The sequence below is a fragment of the Plectrocnemia conspersa genome, unplaced genomic scaffold (genome assembly GCF_051122295.1).
Source record: "Plectrocnemia conspersa isolate PC_06_02 unplaced genomic scaffold, ASM5112229v1 ptg000004l, whole genome shotgun sequence".
In the NCBI taxonomy this organism is placed as follows: Eukaryota; Metazoa; Arthropoda; class Insecta; order Trichoptera; family Polycentropodidae; genus Plectrocnemia; species Plectrocnemia conspersa.
The window spans coordinates 18,729,691-18,748,063 of NW_028277168.1; the positions used below are offsets into that span (position 1 = coordinate 18,729,691).

The following is an 18,373-nucleotide window of genomic DNA, read 5'->3' on the forward strand; positions in this document are numbered from 1 at the left end:
ACTGAAATTTCATGTTTTAAAAAAATATTTTAAGGACAGATTCGACTTTTTTTAGATTTTATTTGAGGGATAACCTGAGAATTTCTGATTTAGCATCAGGAACATCATTTCAGATTTTTTCAGGTGGTGAGGGAGTTAGGCCAGTCAGTGATCGTTTTTTTTAATATGTTGATTTCATTAAAATTCATAGTATTGTGGTCTGGTGGCGTCATTGGCCCTTACTTTTGAAGAGGTGAAAGGTTATAGCTTCTTGATTGTATATTCGGCAGTCCGGTTGACGATCTGTGATAGGACGTTTGTACAGCGAACTGTACAAAGTGGCCCTTATGAATCTTCCGGTACGTTCTTGACGCGTGTTGACTGGGATCCTTCGACAGTCGTCGATATTTAACCTCGAGCGCGTGTCCTGGAGATGATTGCTTAGACAGGAGGCGAGGTGTAGAATCCGTGTAGTCCAGTGAGTGTTGCAGAGTCAGAAGTCCAGAGTCAAATGTGTATAATGTGAGCCTTTTAGCGACGCATTATAATTCCGGTCGGGTGCGCAACAGTATCCCCACTCCGCGCGTTGCTTGCGGTGGCGGGGGTGCGTTGTGGTTGTACAACGCCGCTTAGTTCGGGTGCACGGCTCAGCGGGACTTCACTTTCACTTATGCTGCGTCACGGACGGTCGTCTCGGGATCCCCATACTTTTTTGATATAGTTAGCGGTAAGTGTTTTAGACGCATGATAACTAATTATTTTTTGGATAAAATCGAAGATATTGTCATGGAAGACACGTAGTTCTAACAAGACGGCGCAACTTGCCACACATTGGGTGCAATGTTTGATATTTTGCGTGAAAAGTTCCCAGGTTGCATTTTTTCACGTTTCGATAACGTCAGCTGGCCGCCAAGATTACGCGATTTACTGCCGATGGATTTTTTTGTGGGGCTACGCTAAGAGTCGTATCTAGGCCGACAAAAAGTTATCGAAAGTATCGACTACTGTAAAAGGTTCAGAGGTAGCCATTTATTTGATATTATTTTTAATAATTAGGTAAATACGTCAAGTACGAAAAAGTACGAAGATATCCTTAAATTTATAGTTTCTTTTAAAGTTCTGAAACTGAATTTAAATAACCTATTATAAATATATTGTATTTTTTTTTAAATACATTTTATATTTATTTTTAATTGTATAATTGTTTCAGTCGTAAATACGAGTTCGGTGGATGGTCGCATTTCATCGTGTTAAGGCTCATCAACGGGGGCGAGACGAAGGGGGAGTACGTGAAGCGCGGAGCTGTCGATAGCTAGGGGAGGTGCGGCGAGAGGTGTTTGTTGGCCCCCAGGCCGCGACTGCGCCCTCGCACCTGCGCTTACGCCTCCGCGCGCTCGTCGCCCGCGCCGTCTGCGTGTAGCCACCCATTTCGACGCCGCCGAGGACACGGTGAGCACCCGACCTTGCGCCGTGCCCCATTTTAATTATTGTTTTTCCACATAACCTCAAAATTCCAACATACTAATGAATTTCACCTATCCGCTGCAATCGCGTTACGGATCGATACGTTTACGTTTTTAGCGATGATCTCACTGGATTGTGTATTTGCGTCGTCGCACTCCATCCCATAATTACATAATTTTGTGACACAAGTAGTTCATGCTGGCAAAAGTCATGTTATTCATAAAACGTGTCAATATCGTAATTCCCCAAACTTATTTTACCTCGCCACCCTTTTGGAAAACTATATCTATCTACTAGTTTGACAATCGATATTATCACATTAGATTTGACAATTCCATTTTATTGAGAAGAACAGAGAATTTTCCCCCTTAGCAATTTATTTATTTGTAGTGCGAGTTCCTGTACACTTCCCCACTAGAAAGCGACCATCGAACAATGGCGCTTTGCTGAACAAAGGGTTTAATAATACAGCTATTGGTCTAAATTATTTTCTCTCCTATTTGTCTAAACAAAACTCGGACTCAACCCAGAGACCACAGAAGCTGGACTTTTCTTCATTTAATCTGTATATTTATATTATAAACTATCAGGTTCATTCGCAAAAATGTATAACTTTGTATAAATTAACAAAATAGCAGTGGGGATAAAATAATCTCAGTTAAGCTACATTATGCTATATACGTTCAACTCGGTCCTAATGCGACAATAGAAGTTCAAAAATCTGTAATGGAATGGGCAGGGATGCCATTAAATTTAGAAAGTGTCAAATATGATTAAAAAAATTCCTTCCTGAAATCAATGTAGGGTAGTTCTTAGGAGTTGTTAGTGAGGATATTAGGGCTGCCATCGATGCAGATCTGAGATTAACGATGTAATAGAATTTATTATTATGTGTTTTCTTACTGGAATCTTTTTGTATGTTGTGTGAATGCTTTGAATCCTTGTAAATATAGTAATTGTTCACTATTGTAATTTACACAACACCATTGGTTTTCAACATATTTTTAAATGCACGGAATTTATTGTTATGAAACACTAAATATACATTTATGTATGTATATTATAATTACTTACATATTTATATATTTGATATTTGATTATATATGTCCATTTTTTTATATCTATCAACATTTCGAAGCAATTTTTCATATCAAGATATGAGTTTGAATTAAGTTTTTAAAAATCTCCTTTGTTTTTCTTTCACCCGTTTATTTTACATACTATAGGAATAATACCTATTTGTTAACCCTTTGAGTAGTGAGTTATTTTTTCGGCATATACATCGTGGGAGTGAGTTAATTTTCAGTTTTTTTTTTTTTTTTAAATTCGTTTTGTTTATTTTTTTCATCGATTATTATTTTTATTTATTGTATTATATTTTTTTTGTATTATATTTATTGATAAGGCAAATTCAGTGGCTCTCAACATTTTATTATAAGATTTATATTATTTATGTATCACATTTATCAACTTATGATTATTTTATTTACATTAGAGTAAATTTTAATATATTAGTGAATTTTTAGTTATTGATAAAGAAAATTCAGTGGTTCTCAACATTTTATTGCTTTTTATTTACATTTTACTTTTATCAACTTATGATTATTTATTTACGTCTCCCTTTTATCAACTTATGATTATGATCATTTTATTTCCGTATATATTGAAGTAAATGTTGTTTTATTGATAATGTTAATTCAGTGGTTCTCAACATTTTAATTTAAGCATTTTTTATTTATTTCTTACTTTTATCAACTTATGATTATTTTATTTACAATAGTATTTTTTTATATAAGAGTAAATGTTGCTTTATTGGTAAAGTAATTCAGTGGCTCTCAACATTTTATTGTAAGTTTTTTATTTACATCTCACATTTATCAACTTATGATTATTTTATTTATTTCTCAATTTTATCAAATTATGATTATCTTATTTACGTTTATATTAGAGTAAATGCTGCTTCATTGGTAAATTAATTTAGTGGTTCTCACCATTTTTTGTTTTTTTATTTACATATTACTTTTATCAACTTTTGATTATTTTATTTACGGTCTCATTGTTTTCAACTTATGATCATTTTATTCCCGTATGTATTGAAATAAATGTTGCTTTATTGATACAGTAAATTCAATGGTTCTCAACATTTTATTATAAGCATTTTTTATTTATGTCTCACTTTTATCAACTTATTATTATTTTATTTACAATTGTATTGGTTCTCAACATTTATTGTAAGTGTTTTACTTATGTCTCACTTTTATCAATTTATGAATTTTTTATTCACGTTATATTAGAGTAATTGTTGTTTTATTGATAACATAAATTAGTGGTTCTGAACATTTTATTGTCAGTTTTTTCATGTGAATAATGTATAAAAATATAAAAACAAGAGAGTAAAATATAAAAATCTATTATATATAATAATAAAGGTGTACATATAGGTAAAGTTTCATTATATAAACATAAAAAATAATCAGTTAGTTCTTCTTTCTTGCTCTGGGTCCACGAGTACTGTAATATTTTTTTCTTTGGTGTTTATCTTTTACAAGTCACGATATCTCATATGTGGAAAATTACATAGGTAGAATAACAAGAGCAACTAAAAATGTTATACAATTGGAATAAGTTTCCAGAAAACAGAAAATAAACCAAAGAAAATATCAGAGTGGAGAAACTTTACATACCCACGACTCTGCTTTCCTGTGGGAAATTTAGCATAATCTTTACGATTCGCTCTAATTGTGCCACAGGCGTGAGTTTTATTTTAGAATAAATAGTGCAATGCTGGACTCAAGTACCAGTTATCAATATATAATCGGTGCCTTTTTTCCAAATAATATGCCAGTATTGTTTTGACTACCGATCCTGAAATCCCAGTGGCTTTATCCACATCAATATCCGTCTGGCTTCCCGTGTAGACAATTATGTCAATCACAAAGCCAGTCTGTGCATCGCACAAGACAAAAAATTTTATACCGAAACGGTTTCTTTTTGATGGAATATAAATTCTGAATGACAAATGCCCCTTTCATAGTAATAGACTTTCATCAATACATAAGTTTTGGAAGGGGTAAAATGCGGCTTTATACGTGGCTTTTATTGGGTCTAATAGCGGACGGATTTTTTGTAAGCCATCATTGCCAACCAAACTAGTCAACATTATAGTAGCTAAAAATACATACATTTCCGAAATATTTGTATCTACCCATTTTTGCAGTTTAGAATTTGCACTCATATTTATGCTTATTTGATTAGCATATTTATTTGTCTCCGTTACAATATTATTCATAATTTCAACATTGAAAAAAAGGGTGAAATAGTAAATTTCAGTATCCCTTTGAAATGAAGACTGAATTCCAGATGATGAATTGTTGAATTCTAGTATCTGAGGGGAGAAATCACCATCTTCCCACTTTCGTTCCTCTCTTCGAGGACGTCGAGCGAGTGGCGATTCAGCCTCCTCTTCGGAGTCTGTTTCCTCATCTGAGGAATTGTTTAGATGGAGCACCAAGTCTTCTAAATCTTCCATCACATTTTCGTCTTCACTATCGATGAAAACTTTGTCTATTTCTTGATCACTCATTTTACGGGACATGCTTATAAATTTACGATTTTTACACGATACGGGAGAGAAATGAAATAATTATCGAACTAATTGTCGCGATCCGATACCAAAGCGTTCTCCGAAAAGACTAAAAAAAATATATATGCATTGTTGAGGGTTGATAAGAGTGGGATTTGACCAAAAATGCGAATCTCTTTTGTGTGCCTAAAAGCAATTTGTCACGTGCACAAAACCTAAATTGAAATGAGAAACACATGTTGCTTGTTCTCAAAACAAACTCATTGAAGATGTTTGATATTACTATGTAAATAAATAAATATTATTATAAAATAATAATATTTTTACATTTATTATTTTTAATTTTTTTACTTACGAACACCAGAGTTGACAAAACTGATAAGATTTTTTTGAAATTTATTTCCGTAATTATTTTTAAAATCTTGAATACGATATTTACTTCCATTTTAGGCCTGGAATCTTCAAAGAACATCTGTGATCCTGATGGTATCAATTCCAAGAATCACAAACAATGAATTTAGATTGTGTACATCTATTATACTATTTTTTTTCACTATAAATAAATGATATCCAGATATCATTGATATCCAAATATCATTGATATGTACTACCGAGATTAATAAATAATTGATCGACATTACAAAAATCTAAAAAATATAAATAAAATAGCGCATACGTAATATTCGCAATTTTTACGATTTTTTCACATACTAAATACTAATAATTATTATAATTTTATAATTTTATTATCGAAATATTACTGATAATAAATAGTATCGTCATGATAAATAATAAATAAATCGAATTTACAAACATAAAATAAAAAAATCGAGTGAAATGGTCGTGGACGCGTATGCGCGGCGATACTCTATCTGGACCCATTGAGTGTCGCCGCATACGTGCGGCCATACTGCCCAGCGGGTTAAGCCACACTTAAGTCTACATTGTGACGATTTTTTTGTCCTTTGATGCAAATATTATAATATCGTTGTTCGTTCATTTATATGTTACAACTTCTCCATTGCGTATTTTTTTATTGCTTGTACCTAATTGTACCAGTTACATAAAATATCAGCAAGTAATATAATCGTGTATTAAATTCGAGTTTCATATGTTGGCAGCACTGTAAATCAGACAGCTGTCAATAATCACGCGTGTTTAAAGTGTCAAATGCAGGGATATCGTTTCAAAATTTTCTGGGAGAGTGAGGGGAGGGCAGAAGTTAACCAGCCGGTGATCGTTTTTTTTAAATATTTCGATTTCGTGAAGATTAATAATATTTTTCGTTTAATGACTTTTCTATTTCATTTAACAATTTATATCTGGGAAGAAAATTAAATTGATGGTCATTTTTAAAAGAAATATTTTTAAATTCTTTTGAAAAAATCACATTTTCCACTCGTTTTTCAAAACCACCAAAATTTATCTGGATTGTGGCGCATTTGAAAGTAAATATATTTCTCCTAATATATCGATCATTAGCGCCAAATCTTTTATGAAGTTTTTATTCTTCAACATATCTGTATTATGATGTTGCTTGTGAAAAAGGCTTATATAGTGCAGGGTGAGTCCTCCATGTAGCAGTTGCAGATCTTAGGCTGCAAACTGCAAATCGAGGTCCTAACACTACCAATTTTAATTATTTCTATGTTTAATTCTTTAGCTATATTGAATCTTTAACAAATCTGAAAAATTTTAACAACAGGTTCTGAGAACTCCTAATTTTTCAACAATCGGTTCTAGAGAACCGGCTATCAACCCACCGCTGCCTATAAAATGTATCCGATTAGCCTCGAATTAAATGATTCTTGCCAAAGAAAAAGTCGATTTCGGCAATTAAAAAATGAATTAAGGATCAAAAGTACAATTAGATAAGAACGCCATTTTCTAAATACTAAAAAAATAGAGCTCAACATAGATTGATCAGATAATTAATTTAAGTTGTACCAATAAAGAATATCTGGTAATAGTAAAAACTGCAATGGTAAACATAATTCTATTTCTGATAACATACCTATACAAACTAGCATATCCATCATTATTGGAAATAAAAAACAAGTTGTGTTTAATAAACGGAGTAAATCATGTGAATACACATTTTAAACAGATTATCCGTATATTGCTATGCAATGTAAAAATATGCAATCACATATGTTCCGTTAAATTGCTTTTGTAAGCTTTAAATAAGTTCATTTTTACTGTATAAAAAGTAAAAAATGCATTGGATTTTTCGTAGAATCAGATTTAATTTTGTAAAAACCAACCATATACAAAAAATGTTTTTAAAATGTAATATATTTTTTGAGTGTAAATGTTTGGGGATCGTATATGATTAATATGAATGTATAATACCCGTTTATTCTATCCGGTAAATGTATTTTTATTCGTCATGTTTAAAATTTCTTTCTTTTTTTTCCAGTTAAACGCTGAAGATATGCCTATGATACAACAGCATCAGATCCAAACTAGTTCGACCTCTTCCATACCTGGAAGAAGAGACGATACGGCGATGGGAGAAGGAGACGCCGGACCGTACAAGCAGGACATAGCCGGCGTTAACAAGCTACTATGGGGGGACAATATCAAGGAAGACGTGTTCCACCGCTGGTCGCAGGGATTTCATTTCAGCGACGTCGAGCCCAGCGCTTTGGTTCAAAACGAAGGAGGACCGTGCGCCGTGATAGCCCCGGTCCAAGCGTTCATTCTCAAAACTCTGCTAGCGGAGATACCTGGCCATTGTTTTCCCGACTTGACACCCGAGAAGGCTAATTCGTTACTAGTCAGAGCCATCTGCAACGTGTTAGACCAGTGCTGCAACTGCTCGTTCAAATTAGTGCTTTTGAATAGAACGCGTTCGCCGTCTGGCGACGAAGGCTGCTCTAACGACCCCGACTCGGTCGAAATATTAAGCGTTGCACCAGAGGAACCGGCCGATTTCAACTCGACAGTTTTCAACGAGCGTCTTCAAGTGGAAGTGTTCGAGAACATCCAAGACGTCAAACAGTTTTACGCTAGGAATTTTAGATTATTAACGGATAACTACGGGGTACTGTTGTTTTTGTATTCGGTCATTCTGTCGAAAGGAATCGAAAATGTAAAGCGAGAACTTTCAGATTTATCGGATCCGTTGATTCACGCAACGTACGGATACGGTTCGCAGGGTTTGATAAATCTGATGCTGACGGGACGCGCCGTCGGTCACGTGTGGGACGACGTACAACACGTCGGCGGCATGAGGCTCAGCGGCATAGACCGCCAGCCGGAGATAGGTTTCATTACCATAATGGAACATATGCAGTACTGCACTGTCGGATCGTTTTATAAAAACCCTATAAACCCTGTTTGGGTGATGGGTTCCGAGACGCATCTGACTGTTTTATTCAGTTTCGAAAAGAAGCTCGTATCACCGGAGACGCCGGCCGAATCGGCGAAACGCATATTCCGAAAGTTCGATCCGGACGGAAACAATTTCATCCAGAGCGCACTGTTGCAAGATTTACTGTGTGCCATGGATTTAGTCAGCGAGCCACCAGAGTATGTGGACATTATGAGGAAAAAACTCGACGCTGAGAATCTGGGGATTATATTGTTAAACGCGTTCATGGAAGAGTTCTTTTCGGGACAGCAGAGATCGACACCGGACGTATTTAATTTATTGCATTATAACGGACTGTCCCGATCGAACATCGAAGGGTGCGTGACGTACAGGAACGGTAACGCAGTGCGATTAGAAGGAGATCTTCGAGCGTCTTGCGAAGACCCCATGCTGACGTGCCTCCAGACCAAATGGCCAGGATTGGAAGTCAGCTGGAATGGCAGTAAACCACCCTCGCTCAATTGATCACTTCGTTTAGTGGATTGCGGAAGTGTTTAATTTATTTATTGACTGACAATTCGGTTGTAACGTTCTCTAGGTGAATTTTAAGTATAAAATGGTGTCAAAAAGTTGCCGAATCTAACGATACGATAAAACGATCGTCGCATTAGTGTCATCGATCTTTACTAACTTATCATTACCACCCGACGAACAAAAATAAAGTTTATTATTAAGAATAAATATTTATTAATAATATTATATGTATATATAATGCAATAAAAGTGTAGTGATGGTGAACTTGTTAAACTTGTGAATCAAAGTGTCGCGCATGACCCCAATTAATATTTAGATATCTGTACACGGTTTAGATAGTCCAAGCAGAGCGTGTAAATAAGAATTGGATCAGCTAAAATCATAACTATCCCAATTCCTGTATGGCTTTAAATAAAAATTCCGGTATGGAACACAATTGAAAAACACTACACCTAATTCGTTTTTTTTTTCGAGAAAATATGCTCAATCGTTTAAATTACTGCTCAGTACATAAAGAAAAAATGTATATAGAATCTGAAGTAAGAAGAAAGAGTTTCAGGTTGTCGATTCAAACGCTTGAATCTTATTTTACAAAACATTAAGACTCAGCCGTTGATTAATTTATATCAACATGAATCTCATAATAAATTATCTACATATAAAGTATAATTGTTACCTTTGAAAAGAAACTATAGTTTAAATATTATATTCAACTATTTGGCAAGCGCTAATTTTATGTTTTATCTTTTCTTATTTACACGCGTTGCTCAAACTGCCTGAATGGAGTATATATAAATCGTCGAAATTGTTACTATCGATTATAATTTTTTAAATTTCTTTTTTGTATTAAATTCGATTCATTCCTTATTTTCGGTTGTTAAAATTAGGCTGTATTATTTTGACTTATATAGTCAGTATTTATTATATTATTATAATTATTCCGAGCGTCGAAAGTAACCTGTCCGAGGTTTTATTTTATAATAATACTAACATTAACTCCAAGAATTGTTATTTTATACTTGAATTCATTCTCATTCCTTTTCACTTTTTGTTGATTTTATACTATTTATCAGTTAACATTTGCTTGGTTATGTGTATTCCACTGTATTTTTTCATTTTTTGGTACGAATTATTCGTATGACATTTGATTGTAATATAATTTGTAATTTCAACTCTTCAATGTTAAGTTATAAATTTATAAGGTTATTTTGTAATCTATGATTCAATGCAAATGTAATACAAATTTAAAATAAAAAGAGTAACTCAGTGCTTACTTTGTTTCAAAAAGTTGTACATTTTGTTGACAAAAAAAAACTAATTAAAGAATAACAGTTAATTTATCACATTTGTTTTATTGATTATTAACACTTGACTGACAGGTCGTTTTTTGCCGCTTGATGTGCGAAAACAGCTGTTTCGCGAGAACTTTGCACAATACAAAAAACAAAAAAAAAATGTTCTGAATTGTATTGATATACAGTAGACCCCCCAATAAGACGGTAAATTGGGAACTGAAATACTCAAACTAAATATTTTTTGCAATACGTACGTATGAATCAGACGCGTGTGGTGAGATATCCTCCCTTTGGTTCGCTCACACATTAAGTAACAGGCATCTAAATAGCGCGTCCCCAATTTACTGTGTTATTGGAGGGGTCTACTGTATATGTTAAAATTATTTTATCTGTGGGGCACATAAGATCAAAATTAAAACCATAATTTTTTTTTCATGAAGTATAAACATTGGTTCATAGATAGCAGCACAAAACGCTTTAATTTTTGTAGGTAGATACTACGGAACCCGTCGTTAAACATAGAAGTCGTAAAATGTGGTCACAACCTGTCCTGTGGATTACCAGCAGTGGACAAAGCGGGTAGATATTACTCGACCTGTTGGTAGTGTTAATACAGATATTAACCCTTTGAGCGGTATCGATGTACATGTACGATGATTGATCTTGCACTGTTTTGCAGTACACAGATAGTCATATATTTACATATATAACTGAAGAAGTAATAAATAAAAAATATTAAGATATATATAATATTTTTAAAATATTTATTTAATGTAAATGATTTCTATAGAAAACAATACTACAATAAATTAAAGAATACTAAATAAATGAACATATCAAAAAATATTGAGAGCTTCTGAGTTGGTATAAGAAAAATACCACAAAAGCCAAATACAGTGGAGCTTCGACTTACGAGCTTTTCGAGATATGAGTAGATTTTTTTTAAATTTTAAGTCGTCATACAATCAAAAAACACATTGCGTAACTTAAAAATAAACTTTATCATTAATTTAGGTAGTATGTATTTACCATTTTATTTGTCATTAATCCATTTCAATGGGGAAAATTGATTTGACATGAGTAATTTGAGTTACGAGCTCCGTTATGGAACAAATTAAACTCATAAGTCAAGGCATCACTGTAATGTATAAAATTATGTAAAATAAATAAACGTAATTTAATAATAGAAGTGTTAAAATAAATTATTAAAACATACTAATAAAAAAAAGTTATATAATAAATCAACGCAATAAAACATTGAGAATCACTGATTTTTTTCTATAATTTACTATAAATCCAATATAAAATAATAAATAATTATATAAAAATACGTAGAATTAACTCATTCCCAGGTGTATACTAACAAATGTGTATAAATTAACTTACTACTCAAAGGGTTGAATAAAATAGATTCTCACACTAATAATATCATATAATGTTAATAATAAAATAATTAAGATTCATTGATGATTTCTTTTTCTTCCACGCATTGGTTTCCCGAATCTGTTTTTTGGTATGATCTTATTTTGACTGTTAGTCTCCGATGGTCCATGGACGTATTGTATAATGATCCACAACATCTCACCATCAGATTTATTTCCTGCTAATTCATAAAGCTCTTCCTGTAATATTTAAAAATATATATATAAATCGATTATTAAAACTAATATCGCAAAACGAGAATATTCTTTAAAATATTATTAACAGATAATATTCATATTTATAACAATCATTTTATTTTTTAAGAATTTTATGTAACTTCCTATGGTAATCTAAATAATGTTAAAACTGTACTCAAATATATTTTTTTATTACAATATTGTACTGAATCACTAATAAACATTCAACTTCAAAAGCGAGCAATAATTGAGCCAAATAATGTAAGTCGCTAATAAATTTATAAATTCAAGAAATGATGCCAGCTGCAGTTTGCTTATTTTACTCAATTGACAAAGATCAGTTATTAAATTCTCTCAATATAATCGAAATAAAATGAAAGGTTGGTAGGTATGTGATTGAGACAAATGTGTTCCCAGAATCCCATTCATTCTTAATGATTTACTCATAGCATTGATATGAAAATCTACTTACCTTTGTTAATTTAACAATGTCATCTAACACTCCACCTTTGTTCATTATTCTGGATATATTTTTAGAATTCACTCCGGGTAGTGTCAATATGAAATCGTAAATAGCCGGATTGTATCTGTCAATCATGAGACCGTCTCCGGAAGCATCTTCTCCAATAGTGAGTGCCGTTTCCGATGAAGGTTGCGATCTTCCTTGCTTCAATTCATAGAACAATTCCGCCGTCGCATAAGGACTTTGAGACCATACGAGCTTCAACTTGGGGAAATGGATTGTTAACAACTGCAAATTCTGACGTATATCTGCCCCTGACATATCGGCAGACAATGTGTATTGACCCTAAGAACATTATTATAATAAATTATAATTATTTTAATGCATATTGATTAGACACTTACTTGCAAGTTGAAAGGTCTGTTCTGATCAAATTCGATCAGCAGCATCGGTCTTGTGTAATGGCGGCACATTTGGGTACATTGAGTGTGTAAACGGCCCGAATTTAAAGAACCTATCAGATCTGATAGAGATTTACGTTCGACGCATATATCAGGTGTTAGTATATAGTCACCGACCTGTAAGTGAAATAGTCTTAAAATTAACGTTTCAATAATTTAGTGCGAGTGATGTCATACTAAGATTGTGACAGGATCGATTTGAAAGCCTTTTTTATGCAATAGAGCTGGAAGATCTGAACGAAATTCACGCATGTCGACAATAATACGAGGCTTTTCAGTTGGTTTATCTGCATCTTGACCTCCTGCAACATATAATCGTTTAGAATAATTTGAGAGGTGCATTAAACAAGTTTGATAACTTTAAATTATTCAATAGGGAGTTAAATTATTGTATTATTGTAAGATATAAGTTTACCGAGGGGTGCGGATTCATCAGCGATCGTCTTTGTTAACTACCCGCATTCGCTGTGGGTTGTCTTTGGAGTTTCTGCTAAGGAGCCATTAATATTGTATTCAATTCGATCTAGGAGGTCTAAGTGTGACGAATTTTAATTGTGTCAAGAGCGTGCCTACTACTTTAGAGGTAGGACAAAAATTGTTCGAGGGAATGCGGCCAGTTTTTAGTCGCCTACAGCCCAACTTCTCCGAAGCACAGCGGAGACGTAGAGCAAAGTATGGGTAAGGTTTTGCATAAGAGGTGAAACCCATTGAGGTTCGGTATAGTGAAACATCACTCCAGCAAGTGTTAGAGAGGATCAGAAAATTCCAAAATGGCGAGAGTTCTGTAGCGGACTTATTAAAATGCACAGATCTTATCAAGTAATCATTAGCTTCCATTTTAATCAAAACAACGTAGACTTCTGAGTACAACTGTTTTGCTGGTTTCGGTGATTATTCCAGACACTGATCATTCAGGACAAAAAATATATAAAAAAATTACGTTAGCATTTGGATTGTTCAACCTTAAAGTTCAATGTGCAATTATAATCAATAAAAATTTGAATATTAAAATTTTTAATTAGCGTATTGAACATTAGTTAACATATTAAATTTCTTAAGTTTGTCATTATATCCGTCAAATACATATAAATATAATTTTTGTCTGGAATAATCAATGTCCGCAAAAATCCGATCACCGTTTTGTAATCCAAGATCATTAATACGAGTGTCTTAAACATCTACTGCACTTTTATTTCAAATTCATGTCCTTTCGAACAATAAATTATAAGATAAAAAATATTTAAGGTTTTAATTTTACTTAACCTTATAATATATTTAAGATATAATAAGAAAAAATGAAAAAAGATTAAAATTTAAAAAAAATAATAAATTACCAGCTTTTCTAGTATTAGTTTCCGGTTCAAGAACTTCATTTGGTATGGATACTTCTGATTTTCCATCTTGATAAGAGGGAATTACCATTGTCTATGAAAATATTTATAACATTTATTTCTTTCCACAATAATTCTTTTAAATGAATATAATACTAACACTTTTTGCTTCAATCAACAGCTCGAAAGATTGTTTTTCTCTCCTGAGTGAAGTAAGATAACTTTGCTCTTCAGTCGTTTGAGCATGCATAAGAAAAAATATCGTCAAAGGATGCTCCCGATTTCGTCTCGCTTCATAAAGCTCCACCTGTCTTGTTGCCGTTATATCACTATGATACATAATAATATATCTCGGCTGCAATGCTTGTAGAGTATCCTCTAAATATAGTCCTTCATTATTATTTTTGAAAGTCTGTATAAATACCATAGGTGCTTCAGTCTCTATTTGGGTCAAATCCATATTTTCCATCTGCACATTGAGAATTTGATTAGCATTCAAACGTTAATATAATTACATTATATGAATTACCTGAGGGAAGGGTTCGAAATATGAATTATCGTTGCTCTCCTCTTCCTTTCTATCCTGTGTTATGTTACTGATTATATTTTGTGACATTGTCAGTATGTAATTGGTTTTATCGAGATTCTCTTCTTCGACTTCGTCATCGTTGAGCTCCAACTGATTCGGTCCATCGCTTACAATCGTTTTATCAATCTTACTATTGACTTCTTGCGGAGGAGCGGTAAATGTGACATTGTTTCTTAGTGCAGATAATTGTAAGCTCTTTTGGTGTCCTAATGTCAAATAATCGTTTAAATGCGAACACGTCCTCTTATCTTGGCATAAAATTAGTATCCTAATTTTACTATCAGAACCCATTTTTTTTTGCTCAGCTGGAATTTCCACCGTCAATATCTCGCTTAGATACTTCCATTTAGATTGTATTTCAGGTGCAAATTCTACAAATTATTTATTTAATTATTTTTTAATATATATAAAAATTGATTTTAAAATACCTTTTGTATTGTTAAAAACTCTACTACGTGCATGCTTGAACATTTGCTCAGCCGAATCTAACAGAATCCATCCAGAGTTTACCTTTGCGTATTCCGGCGTTCTATATTTGCTCAAAAGGCTATAAAAACTAACTGCATCATGATGGATTAGATGTCTGAAAATATATTGAAATAAATAAAGCTACTGCAAGATTAATTCAATGAGTGTAAAATACATACATTATTAAACTTCGCATTATTTTCAGATCTTGAACTAATTCCTTAGTTCTAACGCTCAATTGATGCCATATACAATCCAGTTGCGATTGCAATATTTTATGAAACTTTTTCGTTATGCAATTCTCTACTGTTATTTCCTAAAATTTATTAATTTGTATATTTATGGTATTATCAGAAATTTATTGATAATTTGTATAACAATGCATACTATGTATATCTATAAGTAAAATTTCTCGAATTTCCTTAATTTAAAGAAAAAAAGTGGAAAATATAAATACCTGCAAATCTAATGTTCGGTTGATTTTCTTCAATTCTTTGGTTGTATAATTCATTATATCTAATATACATGTTTGCATAAAGGTTGTCTTCTGCGAAATCGGAACATGCAACTCTACGACAGTCGGCTGATACTTTTTTAAAGTTTGATTTATCAAACCATGGAATCTGCTCATAAAAAAATTAAAAAAGTATAAGAACCCTATAAAAATTAGTTATATTATATAAAATAATACCTCGGCCATAAAAACAGTTCTATTAAAAATAAGGACTTCATGACTTTTTCAACGTGAGCGAAACCAAACGTAAAGCATTGAGGCGAGTGTGAGAAAGCTTTTATGAAACCAGTCTGAAATAGATTATATTAGAAATTATAATCAAATTAAAATTAAAACAAAATAAATGCATACTCACTTTATTACTTTGTCGATATAACCGGAGAGCGAATGCTTCCTGACAACTCTCCAAAACTGAGTGAGCTCTCAAAACAACAATACCAGTAATATGCTCTTTTGGTACTTTATTTTTCAACAAATCTACAACCAGTATCCTAGTCGACACAAAATGTACACCTCCATTTAAATACGTCTTTTCTCTAAAAATAATCGCATATTATAATATTTATCGTTGCATATAAGATAAGCAAAATACCTTTCTGCGGCTGTATTTGGTAGCTCATTAAGTTTAAGTTTATTCATGTAAAACTTTTCTTCAAACTCTGAACTATTTATTACTAAAACTAGGTGAGCCGGATCCATGTACGTACGGAGAATGTTTAAAATCACCACACTGTCATTCAACCCTCTATAATTTTAACATATTGTTCAAATATGCATTTTAAATATGGTATATCTAAACAATACTTACTTTGCTGTTATTACCAAACCATCAGTTTCGACTATATCGAGAAACATTTGCCTTTCAAAGTCCAACATTGGCAACCAATTATTTTCTTCAACAGGTTTTTCTACGCCACTCTCCATTTTAAATGTATATTTTGTAAATAATAAGGTGGTTTAACTTTTTTGTCAGCACTTAACAGTGAAATGGAACAAATAATAATAGTACAAGATTTTGTTTTGACAGTTTGCTTTCTAAAAGATAATATTTGGTCTTAACAAATTATCATTGTCGGCAAGTGTCGGTTTTACACATTTTAAACAATCGTCAATTAGTGGACTTTTTGCGAAAATCTTCGGCGTCACAATGAGGTTTTAATTTTATGTATTTAAATAAAATAAAAATTTTAATCAATCACTCCATAGAATACATACATCATTTATTAATTTATTATGCACATTTTTTCAACTACATATATTTTTTGTCTGTTCAAATATTTCCCATTATTGAAAAAATCATTCGATGTAATTTATATGATGTTACTGATATTTTTTTGTAGTTGGGTAAAACATTTTCAGTAAAAAATATTTTTATCAGTTATTAATCGAGCCATATGGTAGCAGAATATATATTATAATGTTTCCATGTTTATTTGATTTTAAAGAGTAAATATCATCATATAATCTTTTTACGTTTATTTTTACATTTACCTATTTTTAGGTAACCAAAATTAAGGTTAATGAGAATAAAATAATTCTTTGTAAACGATGATATTTTTCCGTAAGTCTTCATTGGTTCTGTTTAATTTCCTCCCTCGAGGAAAATATTGAATTATTTATCTTCGCGTGCGCAGATTGTGAATAATTATTCTTCCAGTCTTAAAAAATAATATAATTTTGCAGATGCAGTAAAAAAGTCTTGAAAAAAGTTTTACTTTTTATATGAATGAAATAAATATATTAAGACAAAGACAGAGGTATAAATCGATTTATTAGAGAGTTTGAGTTTCCGAGTATTGGATCTCATTTCCTTTATCTATTAGTTTATGACTACAATTCTTCATATGTCACAATGAATACTATATGAAATGGTTTTCTTTTACATTTTTGGTTTTAATTATTGTTTATATAAGAAAACTCATAATTTTGCGAACTGTGAGTCTTATTATAATTATACTTTAGATGCTACAAATGCTTGGAGGGGGGGGAGGCCCGCAGCAATAATAAATAAATAATTTGGGGCCAGATTTTTCTCTCGGCGGCGCTGTGGTAACCAGTGGTGTAATGGTAAAAAATAAGTACCGGAACGTTACACCCCTTAATAATGATAAATGAGATTTCAGTTTATGTGAATCCGAAGACGTATACCCTGGTTATTTTATTTGTTGCGTTGTAGTTTGGTTATGCAGTGTATTATTTAGAAATGTGTAGTCAATGACCGTTAATTAAGCTTAAGGAACATTGAACAGAACTTTTAATAAATCCTTTCGGAACGCATTCCGGTTGTAGAAAAATGTACTAAAGCGACGTTCCGGCCCCACTACACCAATAATGCCAACCTTAATTCCACTTTTAATTCATTTTCGCAATACATATTTTTGTCAATGTAATTTTGTACTGAATCTAACATTAATATATTAAAACGATTTAACTCAACAATAAAATCATATATATATAATATAATTTAACGCTGTAGTAGTATTTTTATTTTAAGTATATACTGGTTTACATGTTAAAATATGGAAGTGACGGTGAGCGAGGCACCACCGCCGTTGTCTATCCGTCGAAGTCCACCAAAATAATGTTGCTGCCCTCCGCCGCCGTCACATCAGTGCTGCCAGAGTGCCGCCAAGCTTTGGCCGTAATAAAATAAATACATGTACAAATAGGCCTTAAAATAATTTTAAAAGCCAATCTAAATTGCTTAGAAAAACGATACAGTCCCTTAGCATTTTAAAAAGTGATTTATTTAGTACA

The 18,373-nt window shown here is 32.4% G+C and overlaps 2 protein-coding genes and 1 long non-coding RNA gene across 3 annotated transcripts in view; 2 read left to right on the plus strand and 1 right to left on the minus strand.

Annotated features, from left to right (window-relative positions):
• The window catches only part of LOC148236158 (uncharacterized), a 502,848-nt gene that overhangs the window by 178,484 nt on the left and 305,991 nt on the right, over positions 1-18,373 (plus strand). The gene's annotated exons all lie outside the window — the stretch shown is intronic.
• LOC148236165 (ubiquitin carboxyl-terminal hydrolase MINDY-3 homolog) lies at positions 1,200-10,216 on the plus strand. Its single transcript, XM_088184540.1, has 2 exons — positions 1,200-1,428; positions 7,446-10,216. The coding sequence occupies exon 2, from the start codon at positions 7,461-7,463 to the stop codon at positions 8,865-8,867; it is 1,407 nt and encodes a 468-aa protein (XP_088040666.1). The 5' UTR covers positions 1,200-1,428; positions 7,446-7,460; the 3' UTR covers positions 8,868-10,216.
• Positions 10,913-16,671, minus strand: mei-9 (DNA repair endonuclease XPF mei-9). Its single transcript, XM_088184696.1, has 14 exons — positions 16,425-16,671; positions 16,209-16,361; positions 15,972-16,152; positions 15,794-15,906; positions 15,560-15,725; positions 15,282-15,418; positions 15,063-15,217; positions 14,575-15,005; positions 14,206-14,514; positions 14,049-14,139; positions 12,892-13,016; positions 12,658-12,831; positions 12,263-12,598; positions 10,913-11,793 (listed from the first exon to the last, which is right to left on the minus strand). The coding sequence occupies exons 1-14, from the start codon at positions 16,538-16,540 to the stop codon at positions 11,632-11,634; spliced, it is 2,649 nt and encodes an 882-aa protein (XP_088040822.1). The 5' UTR covers positions 16,541-16,671; the 3' UTR covers positions 10,913-11,631.

Excerpts from the sequence above, each read along its gene's own strand:
- LOC148236165 (XM_088184540.1), top strand. The coding sequence starts at position 7,461 with ATGCCTATGATACAACAGCATCAGATCCAAACTAGTTCGACCTCTTCC.
- mei-9 (XM_088184696.1), bottom strand. The coding sequence starts at position 16,540 with ATGGAGAGTGGCGTAGAAAAACCTGTTGAAGAAAATAATTGGTTGCCA. Across the intron at positions 15,419-15,559 it reads ACCGAACATTAGATTTGCAG|GAAATAACAGTAGAGAATTG; the intron begins GTATTTATATTT and ends AATAAATTTTAG. Across the intron at positions 14,140-14,205 it reads TGTTGATTGAAGCAAAAAGT|ACAATGGTAATTCCCTCTTA; the intron begins GTTAGTATTATA and ends ATATTTTCATAG.